A 24,153-nucleotide genomic window follows, 5' to 3' on the forward strand; every position below is an offset into this window, starting at 1 on the left:
TGGCCAGATTACTCGTACTGTATTACATGAGGTTGATAGTAATCTGTCTTCTCCTTTCATTATTTATTCACCGTCTTCATCAACTTGGTAGATTTGCAGGGTATGATGGATAACGTGATCATGCAAAGTACTTAATACGGCATTGACACGGATATGCGATGAGATTGAGACATGCACATTTCACAGGTATGCAGAATGCAGAAGATATTAACAGGTTATCCCCGATGAAAATTATTTTAGCTTTTTGCCCACTTCATACATGCATGCATGCATCGTCGGAAACGGATCCTTTGTAAAACTGTACATACATGGATGAGAGTCGGAGAGAAGGGTTGAGAGATGTGAAAATGGGAACATTTTTATATTTGGGAGGGAGGTTGCTGGATTCGGCTGAGATTTTGACGACCCTTTTTGAAGAGTACAAACTCCGAGCGGAGAGTCCGACCAAATCCTCATTTCAAATGGAGAATCTTCCTTTTGTTATGCAAATTTCGATAGGTCCCACGATGAAAGAGGGTATCTCCTCAACAGGTTCTCTCTATTTCTCTCCTATTTTACTTGTGCTTCCTTAGTTGGATTGGATGGATGATGGTCTAGTTTTATGCTGACGTCGACGCTGTTATGCACGATGCAATACTCGGTCTCATGTTGTATGATGCAGTGCAGTTGTTCTTAAAGATAAGAGATTGTATCGATCAATACGAAATATTTCTAGATATTTAAATGTCCGCCTTGATGATGAATATTGGCACATGCAAACTTTGTTGAAATGGTAATTTCATTTAAGTGAAAGACCTTTAAGCTACACGGTGTGGAGTTGTTGTATAATGGTATGCAAATCAAATTTAATGTGATACATTATCCTCGCTTTCTGCGTTCATCCTGGACAAAGATATTTTACCGCTTTTAAGAATTGTAGTTTGTTTTGTTTTTTTTGAGCTGCAGAAACTAAATTTTAATCATAAAGTAATAATTGATTAGGTAATGGCTACCTTTAATTCAAAATCTGTTACCCAGCGTAAAATAGGGAATAGTAAGCTTGATTCTCAGTCAGTAGCTGCATTATTGGATGTTGGTGGCGGAGGAACTCCAGGTAGAATTGAGACAATGAGAAAGCATATAAAAGTAAACTTAAAATATTGTTATCATTCTTCAAGTATAATAAAATACAATAATATGTAGGTCTCGCAGCCAGAGTTAGCTCATCATCCCGAGCCGTTAATGTCAACAGTTGTCCAGCAAGTCAGCCGAGAAAAGGGCTTAGAAAAGATTCGCGTACGAATTATGACATTATGCTAATTAAGTTAGATAATATGTGTTTTAGATTCACTTATGTTAACGGGTATCATTATTTAGCTTTAAGTGGCTCATCGCAAGGCATAAATGTGAAGCCACCATCAAGTGCCAAAGCACTCACGGCTAACGAAGCTGTTAAAAAGGCTCCTCCGAAGGTCGCCAGCAAATATGGTAAAGACAAGTTGACAAGTTTGGTAAAAATGGAGTATATATTGATACCAAAATAATTCAGAATGTTGCATCAATTTTAGGTACTAAACCTAACCCGACGACGAGCACCCAACAGACAACGACGGAGGAACCGTCTCAATTAAATTGCCAGTCTCAACTCCAGACCAAATACTTCGTAAATGAAGAAGATGGAAACCAATTGTTTCATCGATGGAGTGGAACAGAAAAAGTCCCCATTGATAAAAAAACGAACAGTTGGGAAAGTGGGAGCGGAGGATGGGCCGGGGTGCTTGAGTCGACAGAGGAGACAGCTTTGGAGCACAATCACAAGGACGAGGATAAATACAGCAATAAGGACCAGCAGCCATCTTCTAATGGTGTCCAAGGTATATATACAAAAGTGATTCACTTAAAGCGAATCTACGTATTTGCTGTCTACATAATAAAGGTTACAAAAATGATTTATGAAATTCCACGCAGCTGTTAATGGCCCCGTTAAAATGTTCCTCGCACGAGAGTCTGCTCAGCGAAGTCGAAGCGTTCCTAATGGATTTGGCCTTTATCAATCCGACCATCCAAATTGTTTCCCCTTTCCCCCAGAGAAAATTTCATCGCAACAAATTTCTGCAACAGGGAATTCTATGATTTGTAGCCCAACCTGCACTGGACTACACTTTTGTCTTCACACAATTGGCACATTTCTTCCCGCTGTGTCATCGCCACATCAACGAGTCGCTTATCGTAGTCAACAGCAAACAGTTGATGAAACGAATGAACATCACGCCGAAATCAACGGTGATTCTAAACAAATATCTGGGCCACCCAAACTCGAGGTTTCTTTCCAAGAAGCATTCAGCAGCCTTCTCAAAATTCGAAATGTCGCAACCCAATCGGAAATGTGTAGTTTGGAGGATTATAAAAACATTGCCGCAATTGAGACATTGCTGCTGAAAGTGTTTTCCCAAAATTCGTCCAAACAGAAAAACTAATCCAACTCACGTTATTCATGTATGATAAGTATGCCAGTCGCCTTGAAGTAATTAAGTTTGATCTCTCTATTTTCTAATCTAATTTGGTAAATTGTATGGGAAACATAATAATCTATCTTGTGCACCTTTAATTTAACTTAATGTGCATTTGCCTCTCCCTGTGCTTAAATAATTTTATTGAGATAATATAATTCTCCTTCTTAATAAGTCCTTACTTATAAGATAAGTGTATGTTTATTAATACGTCTTATAACTGTATGAAAGCATATTTAAATTATGAAACGTGATATTGGGAGAAATAAATCAGTATAATTTTTGTGATCAATTTAAAACAAAATACTTAAAATTTAAAGTTTGTATCATCATTCCACGTAAAATAACGATTACTTTCTTCAGCAGTCATTCAAATTCATCTACTTCCATAAAGCGTTAGTGTTAAGTTCTGCCTGGGTCCCTGTGGCTCTCAATGCACATTGCCCCGTAGAGGAGACAAAGAAGCAAGCGGAGCAACGGTTGCATGCATGAATTTTCTGCATGAGTCTCACTTCGCCTGCACGTGACTTTCACATACGCTTGCCATCAATCTCAAATTAAATGTCTTTGTATATTTGCAGTGTGCAAGTAAATTGAGTGAGTGAGCAGTATACATACATACATCACTCATCAATAGTGGTTATCATGATAAGTGATCTTGATAAACACTATTAATTAATTATTTTAGTTTGAGAAACTCTACCCACAGCGAGTGGCATATCAATTCGAATGTATTTTTTACGCTGAATCCAACGCCATTAATGGTTTTGACCTCCGAGGCCCCCGTGACCTTGCCGTGACCGTGGTGTCCAAATATGGCTTATTCGTTATGTCGCATATCAATTCGAATGTATTTTTGATGCTGAATCCGAATCCGTCAATAGCTTGGCGTTAATTGTAGAAGTTAACGGGGTTTATGGAACTTAACGGGAGCGTGAAGCGTGGGAATTTAAATAGTTAGCTATGCAGTTACTCCAACGCGACGGGAATTTAAGTAATTAACTATTCAACTACCCCCACAGGGGGAAATTAAATTGTACTGTGACCAGGTTAATTAAAATGCAGTATGATTTGGGCAAACCCTCACTCTGATGTATGTATGTAGTATGACAAAGTCTTCACTGCGAATTATTTAAAGTATAGTATGACGGATTTTTCGCTTTGGGCACACCCCCCACTCTAGAACCCGGCCTTGGCCGGGCTATACGCTAGTAAATTCATAAATTAAAGTGAGACTGAAAGGGGCAATCTCAAGGAGGAGGAAGCAATCTGGAATTTGAGAGGGTGACGATGCCCTCTCTGGAGAAGCATCGAGATTCCAGTGCTTGCTTTTTCTTTCTTCTCACTAAAATCCCTCCATTTTCCGTGCTGCTCCTTCACTCCAACTCGCTCCACGCTCCACACCACAAGTCAGTCAGTCTCCCTCCAGCCAAGCGCAGCCAGTTTTCCTCTCTCCAGTATTTTCGCAGTTTTCGTAAATTTTATATTTTCGAAACTCCTCATCAGCCAGTCACACCCCTTTTCGAGTCGGGTAAGTTAGTATGACACTAATGTAACGGGGGGGGGGCATACCAATGGCTGTAGCAAATACGGGTAAAATATACTGGATTTCGACTTATTTTATTTGTTTTTTTTTTCTTTCAATTTCTCAGTTGTCAGTATGGGTCCTAAGAAGGCAGGGGGTAAAGGTAAAGGGTCAAAAGGACCATCGAAACAGCCAAGCGAAGTTGGTGATATGGATTTAAATATTAATGTCGAAATCGATCAAGTGGAAGAAGGGGGTGAGATAGTGGCCTCACTCCCTGTTCAAGAAGAAGAAGCCAAGAGCAGCTCGAATAACGATGGTAGAATTAATTTTTATATCCTTATCTGATTAAAGTAAAAAATAATTTAATGTATTAAATGCTAAACCTGTAACTGGTATGTACTTGAGCTTAACTAAATAAAGTTCATGTTTTTCAGGAAAGTCCAAGGGCAAAGGAAAGACGGGTGAGGTACCTCCCCAAACCGAGAAAAAAGGAACCACCATGGATGCTGAAGTACTTGTCGCCTCCGCGACTTCCTCGGACGAGAATGTTGAAGAGGATGATGAAAAGGATAAAACCCAAATCATAGCTTCTCCCAAGCGTAAGGGACAATCATATTCATAACTCGTGTGTTGTAATTGTCCAAACTAATTCTAAATTAGAATTCCTAATAATTATTATTGCATATATAGGTAAAGCAACTGTGGAAGATGCAGCAGGACCAAGCGAATCCAAAAAGAAGAAGGACGACGACGGAAATCTTCCTTCGAGTAAGGCGCAGGACATGTTAATTTTTAGTCCACTTGTTAAGCATATATTTTTTTATTTTAGCGAAGGCAAAGAAAGGTGCTAAAAAAGGGAAATCTTCAAAAACTGGGAGTGTAGTATCGGGTAAGAGATTATCTTCATTCTTGTAGCTTGTATGCAAACTTAAAATATAGTAAAAGTTACAATATTTGTCAGAATTAGGAGAAAATGCCTCTGCCGGTAAGGCGAATGTCAATGGAACTGATAAATTAGTCCTGGGTGCCATAGCCCAGCTTGAAGATATACTCTCGGATGATGAGAACGATTCTTCTAAACCTGGTAATAATTTGATTATTTATTTTCAATTTTACGTAATAAATATTAACGTTTTTAATAATTTGTTCTGATAGTAGTCGAAGCTAATGGGGCGTCATCGGCTCCGGAGAAAATGGAATCAGAAGGATCAGTAGAGCAAAGCGAAGAAAGTATGTTATTATTTTATTTAGTAAGTGGTCAATAGTATAGTGTAGTATTAATGGTACTTAGGTGAAGACGGGGCCTTGCCAACCCAAGCTAAACCGACGAGAAAGGTCAGAGGCAAACCTAAGACGGCAACAACATCAGCACGTAAGTTATTTTCAAATAGTGGATGTTGATTGTCTTGTCTTATCGTATTGTGAATGTAATTTTATTCCAGTGAAAGAAGTGAAGGGTAACGCTCGCAAAGGTAATGAGGGACAAGGATCAATAAATTATGAAGTAAGCCTGATTAATAAACTGACGAGTTTCTTCTTCTTTTTCCTAAGTAAAAGGCGCCGAACCAGTGCGCACAAATCCTCGCCGGAACTGCAAAACTGATGTCAGTTACAAACCTGGCAACGAATCTCAAGAGAAAGCCAAATTGGCTGGCACGTCCCAGGAAAAGCCAAAAGCGTTCCGGATAAATAAGAAGAATCTAAAGGAAAAAAGTGCAAAATCTGAGGAACACGAGTCGGAAAATGGTATAAATAATTTTATACCAATTTTTTTATTCCTACGTAACTTTATCATTTGAATGGACAATTTATTTGTGACTATATAGAAGAACGTGAGGTTGAGGAAGCACCGAAACCTAAAAGGTCTGGCAAAACTACAACCGCTGCGAAGAAACAAATGCCTGTCGCCGCTGCCCCTGCCGCCAAAGGACGCGGAAAGAAGAAATAGTGTGAAAATCATACAAATCACTTTCTGTTCAATGTATTTTTCGTAAGTTTAGCTTTATATTTAAATTTACGTAATTTTCCCATGATTTATTCTCTTATGTAATGACTTAATACTTTAATACATTACTAAAATTTCAACCTGATCCGTTGTTTTATAAAAATGAAATCATTTTGTATCATCATCTAACATCGAGATTAAAGTAAATTTCACCTGACACCACTTTGTACAAATAAAAGGAGTAAGAAGCTATTCAAAAATTAATTCAATTCAAATTTCGTTTGATTGATTATGGACATCCGTAAATTAGAGCAAATATGTCGAGTGGAGCTGTCATAAGTTTAAGACATAATTTGCATTTGTTTCAATGTCACATTAATGCTTTGAACTCGTTATTAATAATGAAAACTATTTAATCGATTGTTCATTATCCTCAATTTTGATTATTGATTGTTATTGACCACCTCGTACTCAGTTATGTTGCTGTGCTCGCATTCCTGATATTCATGATTAATAATCTCATTCCGCTGTGTCTCCCTTGCAAATCTGTGTTAAAGAGATTCATAGTACACATAGTTATGCATATCATTATTATGGATGGGAAACACGTCCACAGTGATCTTATAACGCAAGTACGTGCCACCCTCGCCATTAATGACCATCACAATAGGCGATGGAAATGGACTAATTTTATCATATGCACAACAAGTGACACAATGTGGCACAATCAATCAATCGGTTTTTGACCACATTGCTAGGTGGAATTAATCATAAATATCAAGTCAGTTTTATTTATGGATCTCTTCTTCTTATCAGAAACATTGTCTCCAAATCTGTAACAATAATGTAGAGCTTACAACGATGGTAGGCAACCAATTAGGAATGAGGATTTATTTTCCATAAAAGGACGCGTGCAATTATGAAGCATAGCGAATCGCCAGAGTCCATGGAGCAGCCGTAGAAATTAAGATGTAAATAAGTACATGTACAAACTAAGTCTAAAATTGATACTCTGTGTCTCGCAGGTGCATTTCAAACTTGGGAATTTCATACTGTGATTGTGATAACAATAGCCATTCATAATGATGATTCGTGCATCTGCTTCTCCACTCCTGACATGTCTGTATCAAAAGAACGAGGCCGGCCGTTCACAGGAAAATGGAAAGTGCATTTTATTACCGTCTCAGAATTTTTTATTATTTGCAGGAGCTTAATAATACGTGGCTTAAAGGAGCATCTGTTGATAATTACGACTGACTGAGTATTTGCTGTGCAACTTATTTATTGTCGAGTTTACTTTAACAGATTTTTCTACTTCACACACACCCCCCTTGGAAGTTGTAACCTTAATAATAATAGCAATATTGGTAGTTTAATATGAGATGCAGTTTGCATATATACCCATCCATGGTTTACATTTGTGTGTATAATAATAGCATGAATAATATTGTAAGTGTCCGTAGGATGAATAATAATAAAAGGGTTGAACAAACTCGCATTAGAGTTTTTCATTTCGCATAGTTAGTCAATATAGTGGTCAGCCTTTTGATAATTAATAAGAACAGATTCCAAGATATGCATACGTGTGCTGCACCTTCCACTCTTTCAGACTTGATAATAATACAAGCAGACATTATTTATTTATATGTGGATTAACATTCACCTTTAAAGAGCAGAATAAAATTAGCCTGTATTTTATCTGAATAGTTTTCTCGGCATCCACACCCTGCACTATTATACGTCTGGTACAATAATCACTGCATTTTTAATTGGCTTTCAGCATTTGCTTAACCAACAGTTAAGAAGGTGTGAAGTTGGGAATGAATGATTTCTAGAGTAAACACTCGTCCCCATTTGTATAAATATCTTATTGCCCAATGCAAATTTTTACAAGATAGCTTCTTGATCGATGAATTTTATTTGGTAAAGAGAAATGCGACCAATCTTAAAAATAAATAAGCATACTAGATTTCGACGGGTAACATTTTGACACTATTAACACGATGAAGAAGCTTATCTTTAAGCTTAAATAGACAACAAGCTGTCTCCTGAGGGCAAACATATGTACATCTGCATACGTACATAGTTTGACATATGAAATGCAATTTTCTCCGCAGGCAGTATTAATACTTTAGCGTAGTAATTCATCAATCGTTGATTCTTCTATATTTGCTTAAATGACGCCACATCAGTTCAGTTCATAAAGTGTGGTGACTATTTATTATTTTGCTACTCATGTATGTATTTTGAGCGTTGTTTTCACAAAATGATGTGTGCATGAAATATGTATGAATACCTAATTGCGAAACCCAATCTTTCACAAAGCCCTGCCACATCACAGCATCTGCAGAATTCCCCAGTTTCCTTACATGTCCGGTTCCTTGTTAAAAGAAAGGGATAATTAGTAGCAAGCGTCATCCAAACTTTCTTTTTCGCATACATTTTTCATGTGTGTGCGTGCATTTTTGAGCCGTTGGTCAGTGTGTGAAACAAATCTCACGTCGTAGGAAATGGAATTATCTGCAATGACTGGTATGCACTGAGCGCCGTCCATCTCATCCTCAGCATATGCACATACATACGTACGTTGGCTTCTTTTGTTGGTTCAGAAGAAAGTGAGTGTCAAGGTGTCATGTTGAATCACACTTGAAGCTAATTCTTCTTACAGCAGCAGCAGGTGAACACGGTTTTAGTGCCATAAAAGTTGCACGGCTAATTACGCTCGACGCTTTATTATATGAATTTGCCTGCACACAAGGAGGTTGCCGGTAATGAAATCCCATTAATGAACACACCCCCTCACTCACACAACAACACTTGCGCTCCGTGCCTTCGACAAATTAGCGAGAAAGAGAGAGTCCGCTGCCGTCGGTATTATTGTAACGGACTAATAATGGAAACAGGATAGGTTAAAACGGTGATTAATATGGGCGATTTTATTTCTCTATAATGTGAAGTAATGTAATACAGCATATTATTTGATACGGCTTCAAAAATATATGTAGTATAGTAATTAGGCGTCTCATTTCCCCTTATTCGGATTTTCAACCTTATCCAGAAATTGTTTCGTATCGACTGAATAATTATTGTAGGATGTTGGGACATTTGAAAATATGAATGTATATGCAATAATATATGCGAGTCTTGTATATTATTAATTGTTACATGCCTACTGATAAATGAGAGGATGGTAAAGTGTTGAGGAGGAGGGGAGAATTTGCAATTTGCAATCTATTCATGGCATCACACAGCACTTTAGATTAGCCGATGAGGCTGAGATGACCACTACCACTTGCACGTCGAATAAGATGACTAGAACGTGTCGACTTGAGATTGTGAGGGGTGTGAGGTCGGTGAGGCAGGGATTATATGAATTTCCTTGATGATGATGACCATGGCCCAAGAAGAGGACGATGTGTACATGTGCAAGCATAAAAAGATGTGCATAAGCTAAATGCACTAAAATACATGCACTAAAAGGGACGCATTTAACAGGGTTTTTAAATATTATTGTAATTTAAAAATAGAAAGAACTACGAGACGGATCTATCAAACCAAAATATAAGTCACTGTTTTGCACCATCATGGTTTAGTTGCCATTTTTCACCTTCCACGGTCTCATGTGTTGCTTTGAAAACTCTAACCTTCGGATTATTTAGACCTTATCAATACGTAGGTAAGTGATTTTTTAAACAACCAGTCAAAAAACTTTATAATTTCCTATATTATTATTTGTTAGCTGTTCTTGTCAAACCGGACATAATCGTGTGGTCAAGCATTATAGTACAATTTTTTAAGAAAATGGAGCATTGTCAAGTGCAAGCCTTGTTGAAGGCTATTCTCGGTCTTCTTCTCCTCAACTTGTCCATAGTCCACGTCAATTCATCGCCAATTCAAATTGAGCAGGCATCATTCCAGGGATTCCAGCCCATCGTATCCACCTCAAGCTTCCAGCAGCAGCAGCCAAACATCCCTCATCGGGGGCTGAATAGAGAGGCTACCTCCTCGAAGGCGAAACCCGACAACTTTGTCATGAATTTCCAACAATTGACCAGAAATGGGGCTGAGATTGTGAACGTCAGGCCATCAAGAAGGACGATTTTTTCCACCCTGATGTCTCCCTTGATTTCCATGCGTGAACAAGCGATGAGCATGTTGTCAACTTCCCTGCAAGGCTGTCAAAGTGGAAATTCGTCAATGTGGTGTCGCTTCTGGGGCATGTTTTTTAACTGAGAAAATCGAGACAGCATTTTGTTATTGTTCTTGTTAAACCGTTTCAGTTTTGTTTTCAGTAGCCAAATGAATTTAATAACTTATTTGTTTTTATTGTAATCTTGTTTTACGCCAGTGCGTTTCAGGCCAATTTTATCAATTGCCTATGAAACAATTATCTATGTATCTACCAGAGAGATAATACAATTTGTATCACACCAAGTGTGCCTTTGTAGCTTTGCATATCCAATGTAATGCATTATTTTATAAAGAAAATTACGAATAATAAAGTCAGTATAATTGCTTTATTAATGATACACCGTTTTAAGTAAATGAGTCTTATTGACAAGTTGTGACGTGGAATGGTTTCAATGATTGAGCCTATCTGTATGTACATCTGTATGTACATCTGTATGTACACTGGAATTTAGTAATGACTTCTTGAACGTCTTCAAAGCAGTCTAAAAGTTCCTTAGGGCTACCGTGAACTTGAACTTATTAAACGTCTTTATGAAGCGAGAAAAGCTTATCAAGGGAATGACGCAATTCAAGCTTGTCTGAACAATATCAACAAGGCTTTAAATTATCTATAGCCGGGAAAGGCTGAATAAATGCTTGCCACTTTGCCTTTATAGGTTTGTTTAAATTATTTAGTTAAACGATTGATGTGAATTATTTATTATTTTATGCTTTCCCTATACACACATGTACTGATAAGTACGTGTACTATAAGACCATAAATTGGATAATATTATGACAAAACTCTGCACGCATGTTTGACCCATATGCCATGAACACATATTACATCCCAATTTTAATTGGCTGTGGCTAAATATTGAGGGAATCTTTTATTGGAGACGTGAGAATAGATATGTTCAATTGATGATTGACGATTGCTGTTATGGGCTGTTTCATTTTAAGAAGTTAATAAATACGTGTGTTTTTTTACTAATATTTTATATTTAGTACTTTAAATTATTTTGAGTACAAAATGGCATTTACATTAGTGAGTCCTGACAATTATGACACTTTGATTAAAACTTTGGAAGGGCGACTTCCACGATCTGCAATGGTGAGGAAATAAATATTTTAAAAATTTGTATTATGTACTCGTCTATGTTAATGTATACTATGAACATTTTCCAAATGTTTCAGTCGTACAATGTTCTGAAAATGCTCCGTGGACACTTGCACCCTCCAACAATTACTACCGAGGTGTACGCCTTCAATGGAACTATTGTGAAAGAACAGAACACGGACACTGTCTTTATTTCAATAATTCAATATCGAAAAGTATGCTTAGTTTTCTTACATTTGCAGACTATGTGTAATTAAGGACGAAAGTATGTACGTCTGTTTAATGTGTACAGGTTTACAACGATTACGCCGTAATCATCTCGTCACCTGAAATTGTCAATCTTGAAATGACGAGTGCATTAGACAAATTAGTAGACTGGAGTCTTCCAATATGTTTTTGTGCTGTGGATGAAGCATTTTCAGAAACCGTTGCAGAATTGTGCTTACGAAATGGTCAGCTTGAAGCTAAGGATCAATGCCAGTTCATGGCTATGAGCAGAGATAAAGCAGTTTCAATTGATGTGGATGTGCCGAGGTCCTTTAATAATCATTGATCTCATAAATAGTAAAAGTATTCAGAAATATTTTGAAATGTAATTTGTTTTACTAATTTGCATATCTCAGCCTACCAGGAGGGGAATCCATAGTCGTAAAAGAATTATCGCCAGGCGATGGCGGTCTTGTTGCGCGACGCTGGAAATTTTCTAGCGAAGGAAGCGAGACGATGATTTCCGATACCATTAAGCACACGGGGTCGGCCGGGGTCTACGTGAGTGGGGAATTGGTCAGCTGGGTGGTTATTTTTGTAATTGGGTCCATCAATGCGCTTTACACAGAAGACGCCCAAAGAGGAAAAGGTTACGCGGCTCTGACGATGCGAAAGGTGTGTAAAGTGGCTGGCGACAAGGGCTTGGTTCCAAACGTGCAGGTTCAGATTGGAAATACAGCTTCAAAAAAGCTTATGCACAAAGTTGGGTTAGAAGATTCGCATATCGTTGAGTGGATAAGTTACAACCCAAATACTAGTCTATAACCACGATGCTTATATATCGTACAAAGAATTAACGGGTTATGCTATTACTTATTTAGAATTATTCCTGGTAGTTTTTAATTAGTTGATGTATGTATATGAAAATATGTAAATCGATTATAGTTTCGTAATCTCCACTTGGATTGATTAATTTATAATTATGATAATTTTCAGACCATAAGTGTTGCAATTATTCTATTATCAGCATGTCTTACATATTGCGATTTCACCAATAAAAATTATGATGGAGGTGATTATTCAATCGAGACCTTCACAGAAACCAATTTACTAATTGTGTTTATTTTTTACCATGTGTCAATAATGACTTAATAAATATTTGTAAGAAAAAAAACCTGGAAAGCAAACAATATCCCAATAAATATTTATCTCATGCATGCAACTTATTCGCACATGCATTTCGATCATTATTTTGGTGGAATTTAGAGCTTATTAAGAGAAACTAAAATGCTAAAATCCGTAATATTTTATTTATATTTTCCTATGGTAAAGCTCTGCTCGTTGATGTTCATATTTCCATTTAGCATTCGACTTCGTAACAACGAGTGCGAGTTCGGGATTTCAAAAGCAAGAAAGGTGATTGTTACATATTCTAAATAGATTATCATAATGAAGAATTATGATTGCCAAACTCTAATTCCAATCCCAATTCATTCACTTTTCCTTGTTGCAGATTGTCGGTGCATGTTTTCATTTTGGATGGAGGCTGCATGCAATTCTTTCACTACGAAAAGATCTTCAAGGATCCGATCTAACCCAGGATCCTCATCAATTGTACAAAATAGCAAATAGTGCTACCTTTTATGCCTCCAATCTTATTTTTTCATACATTTGCCTCGGAAAAGTCGCTTTCATTCAAGATTTGATGATCACGATGTATAAATACAGCAAAGAAATGCAGTTTCTTAACACATCAAAAAGGAAAGTATGATCACCTTTGCAAAATTCACTACATATCCATACTGAACATAATGTTGGATTAATTGTATAGTTTACAGGGTTTGGAGTCCTGATATGTGTGTTGTACATAACTCAGGGTGTAGTGACGTTTATTCTGGAATCTGAGCTATTTCTTTCCGGATACGAAGACGGCTCATTTTTTGTTCAATTTATCAATCAGCTACATGGTCAAGTTTTGCATCTGTTGTTCGCCACTCAAGAAACTAACGCCACACTTTTGGGGTCTAACACTTTTTCAGTTTGGAAATTGTTTTCGGCGATGATTTATATAATTTTGGAAGGGTTTCATACCATCGCATTCACAATGTCGGAATGTCTGATTTGTGTCTCCTGCTTGGCAATTTACACACTATCCAAGGAGTTCAATGACGATATTCAGAATCGTGTGGTATCACCCAACAACCTGCAGCAAGTGAGACAGTAAATCGATCCGTATAATTAACATACAAAAGTAAAAAGTAGTATGCATAAAAGTAATCGGAGTTAAATTAAAGTTTGCAGATCAATTCCGAGAAACAAAGCGTTTGGTAAATAAAATTAATGCAGCAATTGAATTACAGACAGTCGCCTACTTTGTGTCTGCAATTCCTTACTTTTCCATAAATCTGATCATGATATTTGGCCCAAGCGACTGGTCATTGAAAGGTCCCGTCGTATGTAACTTACTGATCTATAAATTTAACTTGTGGCTCGCAGCAGAAGCAAACAGAAAAGTGATTTAGTATTATTTTTGAGTACTTCAGAATCACAAGTAAAATTTAATCGTATTTTTTTATCGCAGTTTTTTGAATTTCGAGAGTTTGTGTATGACAATTGGGGGTCCGACGCATCTACCGAATTAGTCGACAGACGCAGCGTGTTATTTTTGAACGAACTGGTGACAACAGATTGTGGACTCAAAGGGTCTGGATTTTTTACCATCTCCTACAGCTTTTTAGGAAATGTAAGCGATAACAAATGTCTAATAGTATTTGTTATTAATAACATTGTATTTTTATTGAATTTTAAGTCATTCAGCATTTTCTTGACGTATCTTATCATCGTCTTCCAATTTCAAGTATCCAGATCGAGATAAAATTAGAAACGGCAGCTTTCTTGAGCAATTTATCAACGCCCTTGTCCCTCACGAGGACTATTTGTCATATTATTAATGTAAACAAATTAGCAGAATAGTGTCAACGCCCAGCAAAAATACATACATTTTATCGTCAGTAATCGATTGGTCATGTTTAATTCAATTAATTAAAAAATTGTGGTCAAGTGAAATGCGCAGTATGAAATGTTATTCTAACAGTGAAATTTCAAAGTTAAGTAGACACGCACTTACGTAGGTGTAAAATTTTTGTATCTGTACAAAATGTCAAAGCTAAATTCAATTACTGTGCATAATTTTCATCCAATTCTGCCCGAAGTATTTGCTTCCGAAGCTGTCGAGTTTGATTTAAAGAAATTCAGGCGACGAAACCCACCCAAAATTTTCAAAACCAATGTTCTTGGTATTTACAAAATATTTTATAATTTTCTATATTATATTTACGTTGTACCATGTAAAGTACAGTACGACTCAACCGAGGATAGCATACAAATTCATGGATCGAAGTATAAAAAGGTCCATGATCTAATTTTAAATACGTTTCTTATTTTGAATAGTAAAAAAATGTTGATATTTTACAGAGATTAATATTTTACAGGGAGTCTGTATTGTTCTTCACATCGTTCACTTTATCCACTCCTTACCACCCATTTATGGGTCAATTAATGAAATAACGATGCACGTTGGGTCCGACCCGTCTGAATTCTATCGAATGCTGTTCATATTTGCTAGTTTCATAATGATTATGACATTTTCTATCGCTTGCATGACACAATTTCGCTTGCAAAGATTTCTGACACATTTATACCAATTCCGACAAAAAGAAACAAAGGTTACCAACCTATCTATACTTACATACATACATAAACCTGAGAAAAAATGCTATATATCAACCATTGAAATATTAATTTAATGTTACTTTGTATATTTCAGAGTAAGCACCGTCTTGTTGCATATTCTCTAATTTTCGTAGGTTTCTCCATCGTTGCAATCTACGTCGTCACATTGAAAATTGTCAAGTTGGATTTCAGATCACTGCAACAGTTTGTAGATTCTGGAATCCAAGATGTTGCGAGACATTTTCAACTCAATACCAACCAGAGTAACATTTTGGAATTTATGTCGAATAATAATATGACACAAATTAGTACCCAATTAGACATTGAAATAGTTGGGAAGCTAGTTTTCATTGCATTGCACCTTTTATTTGCCACGTTTAATTATATTTTGGCCGTCATGTTGGAGGTGTTGGTGTTCCTCACATGCTTTGCAGTGTGTCAACTAGGATACGACTTTTGGGATGCAGTAAAGTCGGGGTCCTGGAGTTTACAAGAGGTTCGACTATACTATATTTATGTATTTATTATGTATCTATCGCACTGTAACCTGCAACATGCACGACTGTTAAATTGTTACCCTGAGCCAGGGCTTCATTTTCGTATGTCTGTCCTTCGGACTGCCGACTTTGACCTACTTCGAAATTAAATTTCGAAAAATTCTGTACTAGCTGATCCATACTCGTTTTTATAATTGGTAAAAAAACTGAACTTTTACATAGATACACGGCATGTAAAAGAGCATGTATTACATGCTTAAAGATTACACTTTATACAAATACATAGGTTCTATATTATATGATCCTTTTGTACATAGCTCATGCAGTGCTACGAAGAAATGCAGTCGGTTATGGACGAATTGAATGCAACATTGGGCGTCCAAATACTGTCGTTTCTGGTCGCAGGAATTCCATATTACGGAGTGAACATAGTCAAAATGTTTGATGAGAATTGGTTTCAAAAGTTGGAAACTATTTACTTCCTCTTGCTATACAGTAGTGCACTACTTTTAGCTGCTGAGGGCCATCGCAAAGTAATTGACTAATTTTCGTGTTATCAAATTAGACAAATTAGATTTTATAACTCTTGTTGTGTACATAATTGATGCAAATGAATTCCGCAGTTTCAACAATTTCCTGAATTTATTTTCCACGCCCGTAAACAGTTTGGAGCAAATCATGAAGAACTTTCAATTTTTCTTACCCAGATGACCACGTCACAAATTGGATACAAAGGATTCGGATTTTTTACAGTGCGATATGGATTTCTCGGAAACGTGAGTCACAACCATTCGATTTGTGTAACATTATTTATTAAGAGTAACCTTTTGAAATGGAATTACAGGTACTGGGTTTGGTGTTGACACATGTAATAATTATGCTACAATTTAAGACTACTGGAAAATGTTAAGAATTTTGCAAAATACAAAACATTTGTATTCAAATGCAAATCGAGTATTTAAAACAGGTTTATAATGATAGGAAGATATGAGCCAGAAATTTGTTACAAGCATTTACAAATGAATGCGTTCAGTATAATTTATCGTACATAAATAAAATAGCAGTCACTGGAATGAGCAGTGCAAAACATTTTTGCATACCGCTTGGACCTATTTTTGGCAGGTATAATAATACGAGGTATAATAATGAGATGAGCCATGAGTTAAGGTACGCATTATGAAAGTCTTCGTAGCTTTGTAACAGCTATAACTCTACAAAAGAACATAAAAAAGCTTGAAATTATAAAGTGTAAAATAACCAATGTGCAATCATAGTCACATATGCAGCGTAATATTATTAGTTCGTACATGCTGTTACAAGGTTGAGTATGCATTATAGTTATCAAAAAGGTGTTTAGCTCCTTTACGTAAAAAGAATGGAGGCTGGCGTGGATATTCTGGTGGCGCATCTTCGTCATCTTCAGCAGCATTTGATGTCGGTTCAAGTGCAGGGGACCTAAAAAATAGGGCATCTGAGTAACAGGGAGGAGCTGTAATTGTTCAGAACAAATAAAACTTTGTGTTTGGCCACAGTCGAAAGAAACGCTTTAGCACAAATTTGCATGTGTATGTGTAACTCACGAGTTTCTCGTCCACCTAAATGTCGCCTTGGTGGTGCGGATGATGGTCCAGCTACGGGCTCTCCAATTTCAACCGTTTCCATCCACAATGGTGCACTTGCCCTTCTTGACGACGTTGGTGGAACTGCTAAGAAATCCAGTAAATTTGGAGGTGCAGTGCCATTAATATGTGGGGAATGATCAGGGACGACCATTTCATCCCGGTCTGCATACTCAATCGATGCACCAAACACTTCTTCTTGTAGAGCCAAAGGGGGTGGCCCGTTTTGTCTGCTCCGTCGAACTGGAATTGTACCAATCTGCAGCTTCGTGGTGAAATCGATCTTATCATTGTCAGAAATACTCAGATTTGCCTGCAAAAGACAATTTCACTCTAATATATTAGTGTTCGGTTTTGGTTAGTGCTGTTCACGAGCTGGCTCGAGTCATAAGATTAACATTGGCTCGGCTCGTTGTACTCGAGCCGAGCCAATGTTAATCTTATGACCCGAGCCAGCTCGTGAACAGCACTAGTTTTGGTCAAGTGTATGTATTTTGTATTAGTAGGAAGATTATACCCTTAAGTAATATTGGACATCAATTAGACGGCATGCTCCTCCTAACGCGGTTGGTGGTAGTGGCAGTACTACAATTGAGCTATTCCATACTTCTATCGCGTTTGCAAATACCATTGGTCCATGAATTTCATTTGTTTTGCTAAAGTAGCGCTTTACTTTGTCCTTGATTTTGTATGTTTGTTCCTGCATTACGATATGTTCAATAAGTGCATAACATATAAAGTGATCCAACATTCAAATAAGTATATATGCATGTGAATACCTGAATTAATGTCACACGGACGCCACGAATGGGTGGATGACCTCCTTTGCTCAGGGAAAATTAGATCATTTTAAATTTTGGTAATTATAATTACTCTTGGATTTATTTACCATCATTTCTAAAATCCACGGTAGCAGCAAACTTTACAGTTTCTCCTGGGACGTAGGCTCTTCTTTCCAGTTCAAAGGTGAGTTCCAAATGAGTATTCCCATACATGTTGTAAACTTGCAAAGATTTGTTCTCGACGTGCACCTCTTTATATAAGCGGTCCAAATTCCGCAAATCGTAGCATCCCAAGACCATGATTTCTGCTTCTGCTTCACAGCGATGGTCCCAGAAGGAGTAGCGCACGATAATTTCCATTCTATACCTTATCCAGCCATATGGGCCTTCAAACGACGCTGGAATGTTTTCAGGTAACTGCCATGTAAATGGATATTCATAAGTTCCAATGGAAAGTCGGTGGTCCTCTGATGAAGTTTCATCCTCGTCTAAATAGTATGAATCCCATAAAATGTAATGGTCTTATTGGCAACAGGTCGTAAGCGGTAATTGAAAGAATGATGTTAGATCATTAATTTTCCTACCACTTCTGTGCAACATTTTGACATCCTTTATGATGAAATATTTATCGCTGTATTTCCGTGAAGAAAGTCTTCGGTGTCCTCGTCGCGCGACTTGACTGTCTTCATGGATGCAAGTCACCTTTGCTTTCCCCAGCAGATTCATGTTCAACCCTGTTATGCACATGAAATTTCAACAATTTCCGTGTGTATGAACAAATATAATTATAAGACATTTACCCAAAATATGTTTTCCTCGATTCACAACAAGTACTACTTTTCCAGTGATGTAATCCCCTGGAGCAAATTGTGCGGATGGTTGATCAAAATAAATATTAATATTATTCTCACTGGCCGGACACATTGTTTTATTTGTACTTTTTAGCAGTTTGATTTGAGGTATATAAGTTTTGTTCAAATATGTGAAACCGTGTAACAATTTAGATGTTGTCGAATCGCCTTCCTAGCGAAAAATAACCCGAATTACTTTACCGTCAGCATGATTTTATCACCAGTTACAACGTAGTAACGCATCAGAGCCAGAGCTGAAAAGCAGGAGAATTCATGCATCTGACAGAAAAAAGCGTGCGAAGTTTACAAACAAAACCCAGAAATCGGGTTTCGGGTAGTCTCGCCGTACACTGAGTCATCCGAATCGGAGTTCAGGTCTATTCCTACGTCAATACCGACCTAAATACGCTGAGAGATGTAGTAGATGCTGGGAAAGTGTTAAGAAGGATCATGTTGACTTTCATGACGCGGATGGGTGCAGAAACGCACACCGAGCACGAGACCCGTACTACTACGATGCTTTTACTTCCTCAGAATTACTGGAAATAGTGTGACGTATAGAGCAGCCAGACACCATTACTGGTCCATGCTCCGGGATAAATTGTACGGATAAAATTAGAACACAACTTCTATTTTTGGACAGAAATACGTCAAATATTTATTTTCGTCGTAAAGTAGAGTACAATAGTGTAAAAATAGAATAAGTATTCTGAGAAAGACCCACTTTCAGGTGGACTTAGACTTAACACTTGATTCATCAGGATGTATTTGGCACCTGAACTTTTCCAGCGTTCCAATTTCTCCTTGGCTAAAATCCCTGGTGCATCGGGAGTTCTTTTCACAGGTGAAATAATACGAATCACACTCTGGACAAGAGATTTTCATCCAGTCTCCTGAAAATACTGGTGCAAAGATTTTTCCGCACGGTGACCCAACAGAACTTACACATGCCTCAGCAGAAATGTCGTACTTCAGAAATGAGTCATAACACTGGCAACTGCCATTGATGCAAGCAAGACCACGAAACACGTTGCAAAATTCGTTGGAACATATTTCCTGGTGACTCTTCATGCATTTTCTAAACGGAGTTGTGGAAAATCCAGTGTTGCATTGGCAAACGTGCTGATCCGGGCTTGATTTCTTCTTAACACATGCAGCATCCTTTACACACTTTCCTAAAGAAACCTCATCCGGGTCACAGTAGTCTCCAGCAAGTCCAATGCATTTGTCTAGCTGGAAGTCATAAACCTGATGTAAGGGATTTTTGCAGTTACAAATTTTGTCAATGCAGCTAAGCCCTGCATCAGTATTGCACAACTCCTTTTCGCCGAGGCAGGGCGAGAGGTATCCTGGTGGAATAGGTTCACACATTCTCTCCCCGTTGACCCGGTAATCTAACCGACATTGACAAGTTCCAGATCCATAAAAATCGCAAACTGAATTAGGAACACAATATCTCGTGCAGTTCCCACCAGCATAAGAGACACATTTTTGCAGTTGGGAGTCAAAAAATTGATCTTGCTTGAAAGGACATTCGCAAACATTTTTGACACAAATCAATTCCGAGTCTGGATTGCATTTCCTCTTGTCATCACATCCTTCTCCATGTTTCGCCATTGGTACACACTCGCCCTGATCGTTTTGGTAATTGGTGTAACTACAGGCACATCGGTGGACACTGTATTGATTGTTTTGACCGTCTCTGACCACTTCAAAATTTGTCAAAACACAAACAGCATTTTCCGGACATGCAACTGTTGATGAATTTACCAATCCTATAAAGAATCCACAAGGTTCTCCTACTTTGGCGAAGCATTTTTGCTGCTCTTCATTGTAAATTAGATTATCGTATGCACATTTGCAAAGGTTATCACGGCATTGGAGCCCTTCTGATAGATTGCACGATTTTGCTGTTTCATTGCAGGCAATTTTTGAGGCAGTTAAATCAATAATTATGTCTTCAGTCGTAGAATTATTGCTCACTTCCAGCGTCAAATTAGTTGTATTTCCTCCAGATGCATACACAGGAAGCAGTAGAAGCCAAAATACGGACAGTTCGATTCCCCAGTACTTCCAATTGTGAATAGATTTCTGTAGAAAGTACAGCAGATTGGGAATACTAATTATAAATTTAATATGATATAATAATAGTAATTACCTTCATCTTGGAGAAGATAAGGACAATTGAAATTTATTAATTTTGGCACAAACTTTCAATTACTTGACCGATTCGACTTGGTCAATAAAGTATGTATAAAGCTCTTGTAGAATAATAGCACGAAAGCCAGCTTTAGATCCACCAACATTGTTGGTTCGATAGTTCCATGACACATAAAGGTATTTGACCTGACCATGTACATACATTTTATATGACTAAATTGATGGTTGATGCAAAGCTTTAGTAGACCAGATAAAATTCAATGAGAAAAGTGGTGCTTCCGGTTTCCTTTTAGATAAAAAATTTTAGGATTCCTCTTTTCATATGAAGCATGCACAGTAATCATTCACAAAAATGCCCACAATAGATGGGTTGTGGCTGATCTGCATTTTATATTTATATATTTACATACAAATCTGCATAAGTAGAAAACCGCAAATACAAGATAGGCATATGTCATACTAATACTGCTGGATATTCAACAATATGTAAAAATTTATTAATGATTCTAAGAAAAACGATAATCATGTTAACCACAAATTTTAAACTTTTACAATTACGTGCATTACTTGATTACATCAATTAAAACATCCATTCGTTTTTGGTATAAATTAATATCGGAGGATGATGATATATTGGATCAAAGTAGTCCGGCTTCTTGGCATCAGTTTGTACTCGCTGCTTAAAGATAAGAGGTCCGTTGATGGTGGTGTAAATATCTGTCAACCCACGAGTGCATATTGACTTTTGCCATTCCCGAACAACTAAGGGTCTCATGAACACTGGGGTGTAAAAATTTCGGAAAGTATTCAGTTCTCTGACTGGATTCATCTGCCAGTTCCCTGGTTCGAAGTCCCCATCTTGATCGTCTTGTACTCTGTTCTCATTACTATCAGGAAATACAGCTCTCCCGTAAACATCGCCCCTGGACAAAGGGGTGTTATCTCGCGTGTGCTGAGCAAATAAAGTTTTTGCACATTGTTCTGTCAAGTCCCAGAGTCTCTTGCACATTTTATCGAAATCCTGTCCGCTTTCGAGTGAAACGTGCGGAGTGGATACCTCACAATCCTCATAGAGCAATCCTGTTTGATTTTCACAACTGCAGGATGTTACGCAGTGCAGAATAGTTTGGGCCCCCTAAAAAGTATTCTTAATATATTATTTGATTCGAAATTAAGTGGCTCCAGTACAGACTTACAGCATCAGCAGAAATTCCAGGAATTATCCCTTCAAATGTTTTCAATGGGAAATGACGCTTCAAATTCGTTTCACACTGAGGCGGCAGTACGGCATACGTTTTAATACCTGTTAGGCTACGAATTGCTAAGCGTTTCGTCAGCTCCTTGTGAAACATAAAGTTTAAAAATTTAGACCGAGCGTACGGACATGAAAGGACTCCGTTGGATGAGAACGCTTTCTCAATTTTATCCATCGTAATTATGCCCTCACAAAATGCTGGTCCACACAGAACATTGATGACTCTATATTTATATTCAAAAAGATAGATGTACAAATTAATTAATCAAATTAACTACATAAGAAATATTAAATTAATATGGTCTCACTTGCAAGACCGTTGCAGGGGGATCTCCATGTAACTGATTATGAGATTCGTGAGCATAAAATGCCCCAAATAGTTGACACTGAAATGAGCCTCATACCCATCGGGTGACAAGAGAGGGTTTGTCGAATTCTCTGGGAGGTAAATTGCAGCATTGTTGATTATGACGTCGATATGATCAAACTGTAGGGAATCGAGTTAACGATTAGTACATAACTTTATATCGTACTTTCTCACGAATAAGTGCAAACTATTTATTACTTTTTGTTAGACAAATGAAGATCTAAAAAACCTACCACTTCGAATATCTGGTACACTCCTCTCCAAATTGAGACACTGTTTCCTAGATCAATCTCCATAAATTGCTAAGCAAAACAACCCCCGCGTCATAAGTCTTTTCCAATTTTTCTCGTGAAAACTGCAAAATTATTCTCTTACTAATTTCTTTACGTAGTCGGGCTTAAAAGGTTGATTATGAGGCAAAGGACATAGAAAATCTTCTGGTGTCGCCCTGTATCCGTCTCTCTCCTCCACGTCCTCATGCTCGTACTCAGGGGTTCCCAACAAATTCGCCATGTAACGCCGAACGTTGTCTTGAACTTGCATGGTTCTACCGACGTCCGACCCTACCATTATTACGTATGCCCCTCGTTCGATAAATTCATACACTAGCCGTTCACCTATCCCTGAGTTAGCTCCGGTAAGTAGAATGACCTTGAGTGAATCAAAAGATATTGATTTTGATTTACTAATCATAAGAAAAATGTACAATTTGCACACAAATATTTTTTTATAAAAGAGAAAAAAACAACAGAAACCTTGTCTTTCAAATCAATTTCATTCCTTTTCCTGTGCCTCGCGTAAACTAGCGTCTTAAATAAAAGAAATAGAGTTGCACCAGAGAGGAACATTGCGTACACCTTGGTGGGTCGATCAAGGTCATGGTAAACTGTCCTTATGGCGTAGACGACAGGTCGTATGGCTTCCACTACATAGCGAACTTCTTTCAAATATGGGCTGACATTTCTCTTCAAAAACTCGTAAGGATTGCAGTTTCTGAGGCTCGCAATGATGTGAGGAAGAGTGAGACTGCCGTCTCGGATTTCAGCCAGGATTTCTTTTGTTGAGGTCCATACAATCCTTGCAAATGCGATACTGAGAGTACGAATGTGTCGGCACACCCATCTTGATCCAGATGCAAATTTAAATATACGAGATATTTGTGAAAATTAACGGTAATTAATAATTAATAAGTATATATAATATGTAGTGACTATTATGCGTATAAACTCACAGTGCGCTAAATCGGGGATATTCCCCCCTTTTAAAAACTTCCTCTAGAAAGAATGCCGTTTCTCTAGAGGATAGAGTAAGTTTTTCCCTTTCTTGATTTTGATGTCTGGGCACTTCTTCCGAGAGCTCAATCCCGTATGACTTTCTATTTCTGAACAAGTGCTCCATAATTTAGTTGGAGGAATCAGTAGAATCAAAGGT

At 37.6% G+C, this 24,153-nt stretch overlaps 6 protein-coding genes and 1 long non-coding RNA gene across 13 annotated transcripts; 5 read left to right on the forward strand and 2 right to left on the reverse strand.

Moving 5' to 3' along the window:
• Positions 1-856: 856 nt before the first annotated feature.
• LOC110846168 lies at positions 857-2,793 on the forward strand. Its single transcript, XM_022092819.2, has 5 exons — positions 857-1,093; positions 1,183-1,275; positions 1,357-1,467; positions 1,548-1,853; positions 1,948-2,793. Exons 1-5 carry the CDS (start codon positions 985-987, stop codon positions 2,454-2,456), a joined length of 1,128 nt encoding a protein of 375 aa, XP_021948511.1. The 5' UTR covers positions 857-984; the 3' UTR covers positions 2,457-2,793.
• Positions 2,794-3,764: 971 nt separating this feature from the next.
• LOC110846136 (nucleolin 1) lies at positions 3,765-6,226 on the forward strand. 2 transcript variants are annotated; one of them, XM_022092773.2, is made up of 11 exons: positions 3,765-4,020; positions 4,142-4,333; positions 4,452-4,616; positions 4,708-4,785; positions 4,847-4,906; positions 4,979-5,101; positions 5,173-5,247; positions 5,309-5,389; positions 5,460-5,489; positions 5,569-5,763; positions 5,844-6,226. In XM_022092773.2, the coding sequence occupies exons 1-11, from the start codon at positions 3,780-3,782 to the stop codon at positions 5,963-5,965; spliced, it is 1,362 nt and encodes a 453-aa protein (XP_021948465.2). In that variant the 5' UTR covers positions 3,765-3,779; the 3' UTR covers positions 5,966-6,226. The 2 variants fall into 2 exon arrangements, with proteins under 2 accessions (XP_021948465.2, XP_035705874.1); XM_035849981.1 differs by having other exon boundaries at positions 5,176-5,247.
• Positions 6,227-10,947: 4,721 nt separating this feature from the next.
• Positions 10,948-12,633, forward strand: LOC110847429. Its single transcript, XM_022094369.2, has 4 exons — positions 10,948-11,246; positions 11,330-11,467; positions 11,545-11,786; positions 11,876-12,633. The coding sequence occupies exons 1-4, from the start codon at positions 11,166-11,168 to the stop codon at positions 12,282-12,284; spliced, it is 870 nt and encodes a 289-aa protein (XP_021950061.1). The 5' UTR covers positions 10,948-11,165; the 3' UTR covers positions 12,285-12,633.
• Positions 12,634-12,722: 89 nt separating this feature from the next.
• LOC118435056 lies at positions 12,723-13,673 on the forward strand. The gene is made up of 3 exons (XR_004834458.1): positions 12,723-12,875; positions 12,973-13,224; positions 13,291-13,673. It is a non-coding gene; the product is annotated as an uncharacterized LOC118435056 (long non-coding RNA).
• Positions 13,674-13,681: 8 nt separating this feature from the next.
• Positions 13,682-16,650, forward strand: LOC118435055. The gene is made up of 8 exons (XM_035850156.1): positions 13,682-13,972; positions 14,041-14,202; positions 14,269-14,868; positions 14,951-15,184; positions 15,286-15,687; positions 16,006-16,221; positions 16,312-16,464; positions 16,533-16,650. The coding sequence occupies exons 3-8, from the start codon at positions 14,617-14,619 to the stop codon at positions 16,596-16,598; spliced, it is 1,323 nt and encodes a 440-aa protein (XP_035706049.1). The 5' UTR covers positions 13,682-13,972; positions 14,041-14,202; positions 14,269-14,616; the 3' UTR covers positions 16,599-16,650.
• LOC110847302 (arrestin domain-containing protein 3) lies at positions 16,479-19,447 on the reverse strand. 6 transcript variants are annotated; one of them, XM_022094223.2, is made up of 8 exons: positions 18,890-19,447; positions 18,674-18,823; positions 18,197-18,577; positions 18,087-18,130; positions 17,825-18,007; positions 17,269-17,620; positions 16,996-17,143; positions 16,479-16,899 (listed from the first exon to the last, which is right to left on the reverse strand). In XM_022094223.2, exons 1-8 carry the CDS (start codon positions 19,011-19,013, stop codon positions 16,863-16,865), a joined length of 1,419 nt encoding a protein of 472 aa, XP_021949915.1. In that variant the 5' UTR covers positions 19,014-19,447; the 3' UTR covers positions 16,479-16,862. The 6 variants fall into 6 exon arrangements, with proteins under 6 accessions (XP_021949915.1, XP_021949914.1, XP_021949919.1 ...); XM_022094222.2 differs by having other exon boundaries at positions 17,055-17,143; positions 18,890-19,446; XM_022094227.2 differs by having other exon boundaries at positions 17,055-17,177; positions 18,890-19,439.
• Positions 19,448-19,572: 125 nt separating this feature from the next.
• LOC118435130 (multiple epidermal growth factor-like domains protein 10) lies at positions 19,573-21,273 on the reverse strand. The gene is made up of 2 exons (XM_035850537.1): positions 21,099-21,273; positions 19,573-21,031 (listed from the first exon to the last, which is right to left on the reverse strand). Exons 1-2 carry the CDS (start codon positions 21,102-21,104, stop codon positions 19,667-19,669), a joined length of 1,371 nt encoding a protein of 456 aa, XP_035706430.1. The 5' UTR covers positions 21,105-21,273; the 3' UTR covers positions 19,573-19,666.
• Between the last annotated feature and the right edge of the window lie 2,880 nt (positions 21,274-24,153).

Source organism: Folsomia candida, unplaced genomic scaffold, assembly GCF_002217175.1.
Source record: "Folsomia candida strain VU population unplaced genomic scaffold, ASM221717v1 Fcan01_Sc003, whole genome shotgun sequence".
Lineage (NCBI taxonomy): Eukaryota > Metazoa > Arthropoda > Collembola > Entomobryomorpha > Isotomidae > Folsomia > Folsomia candida.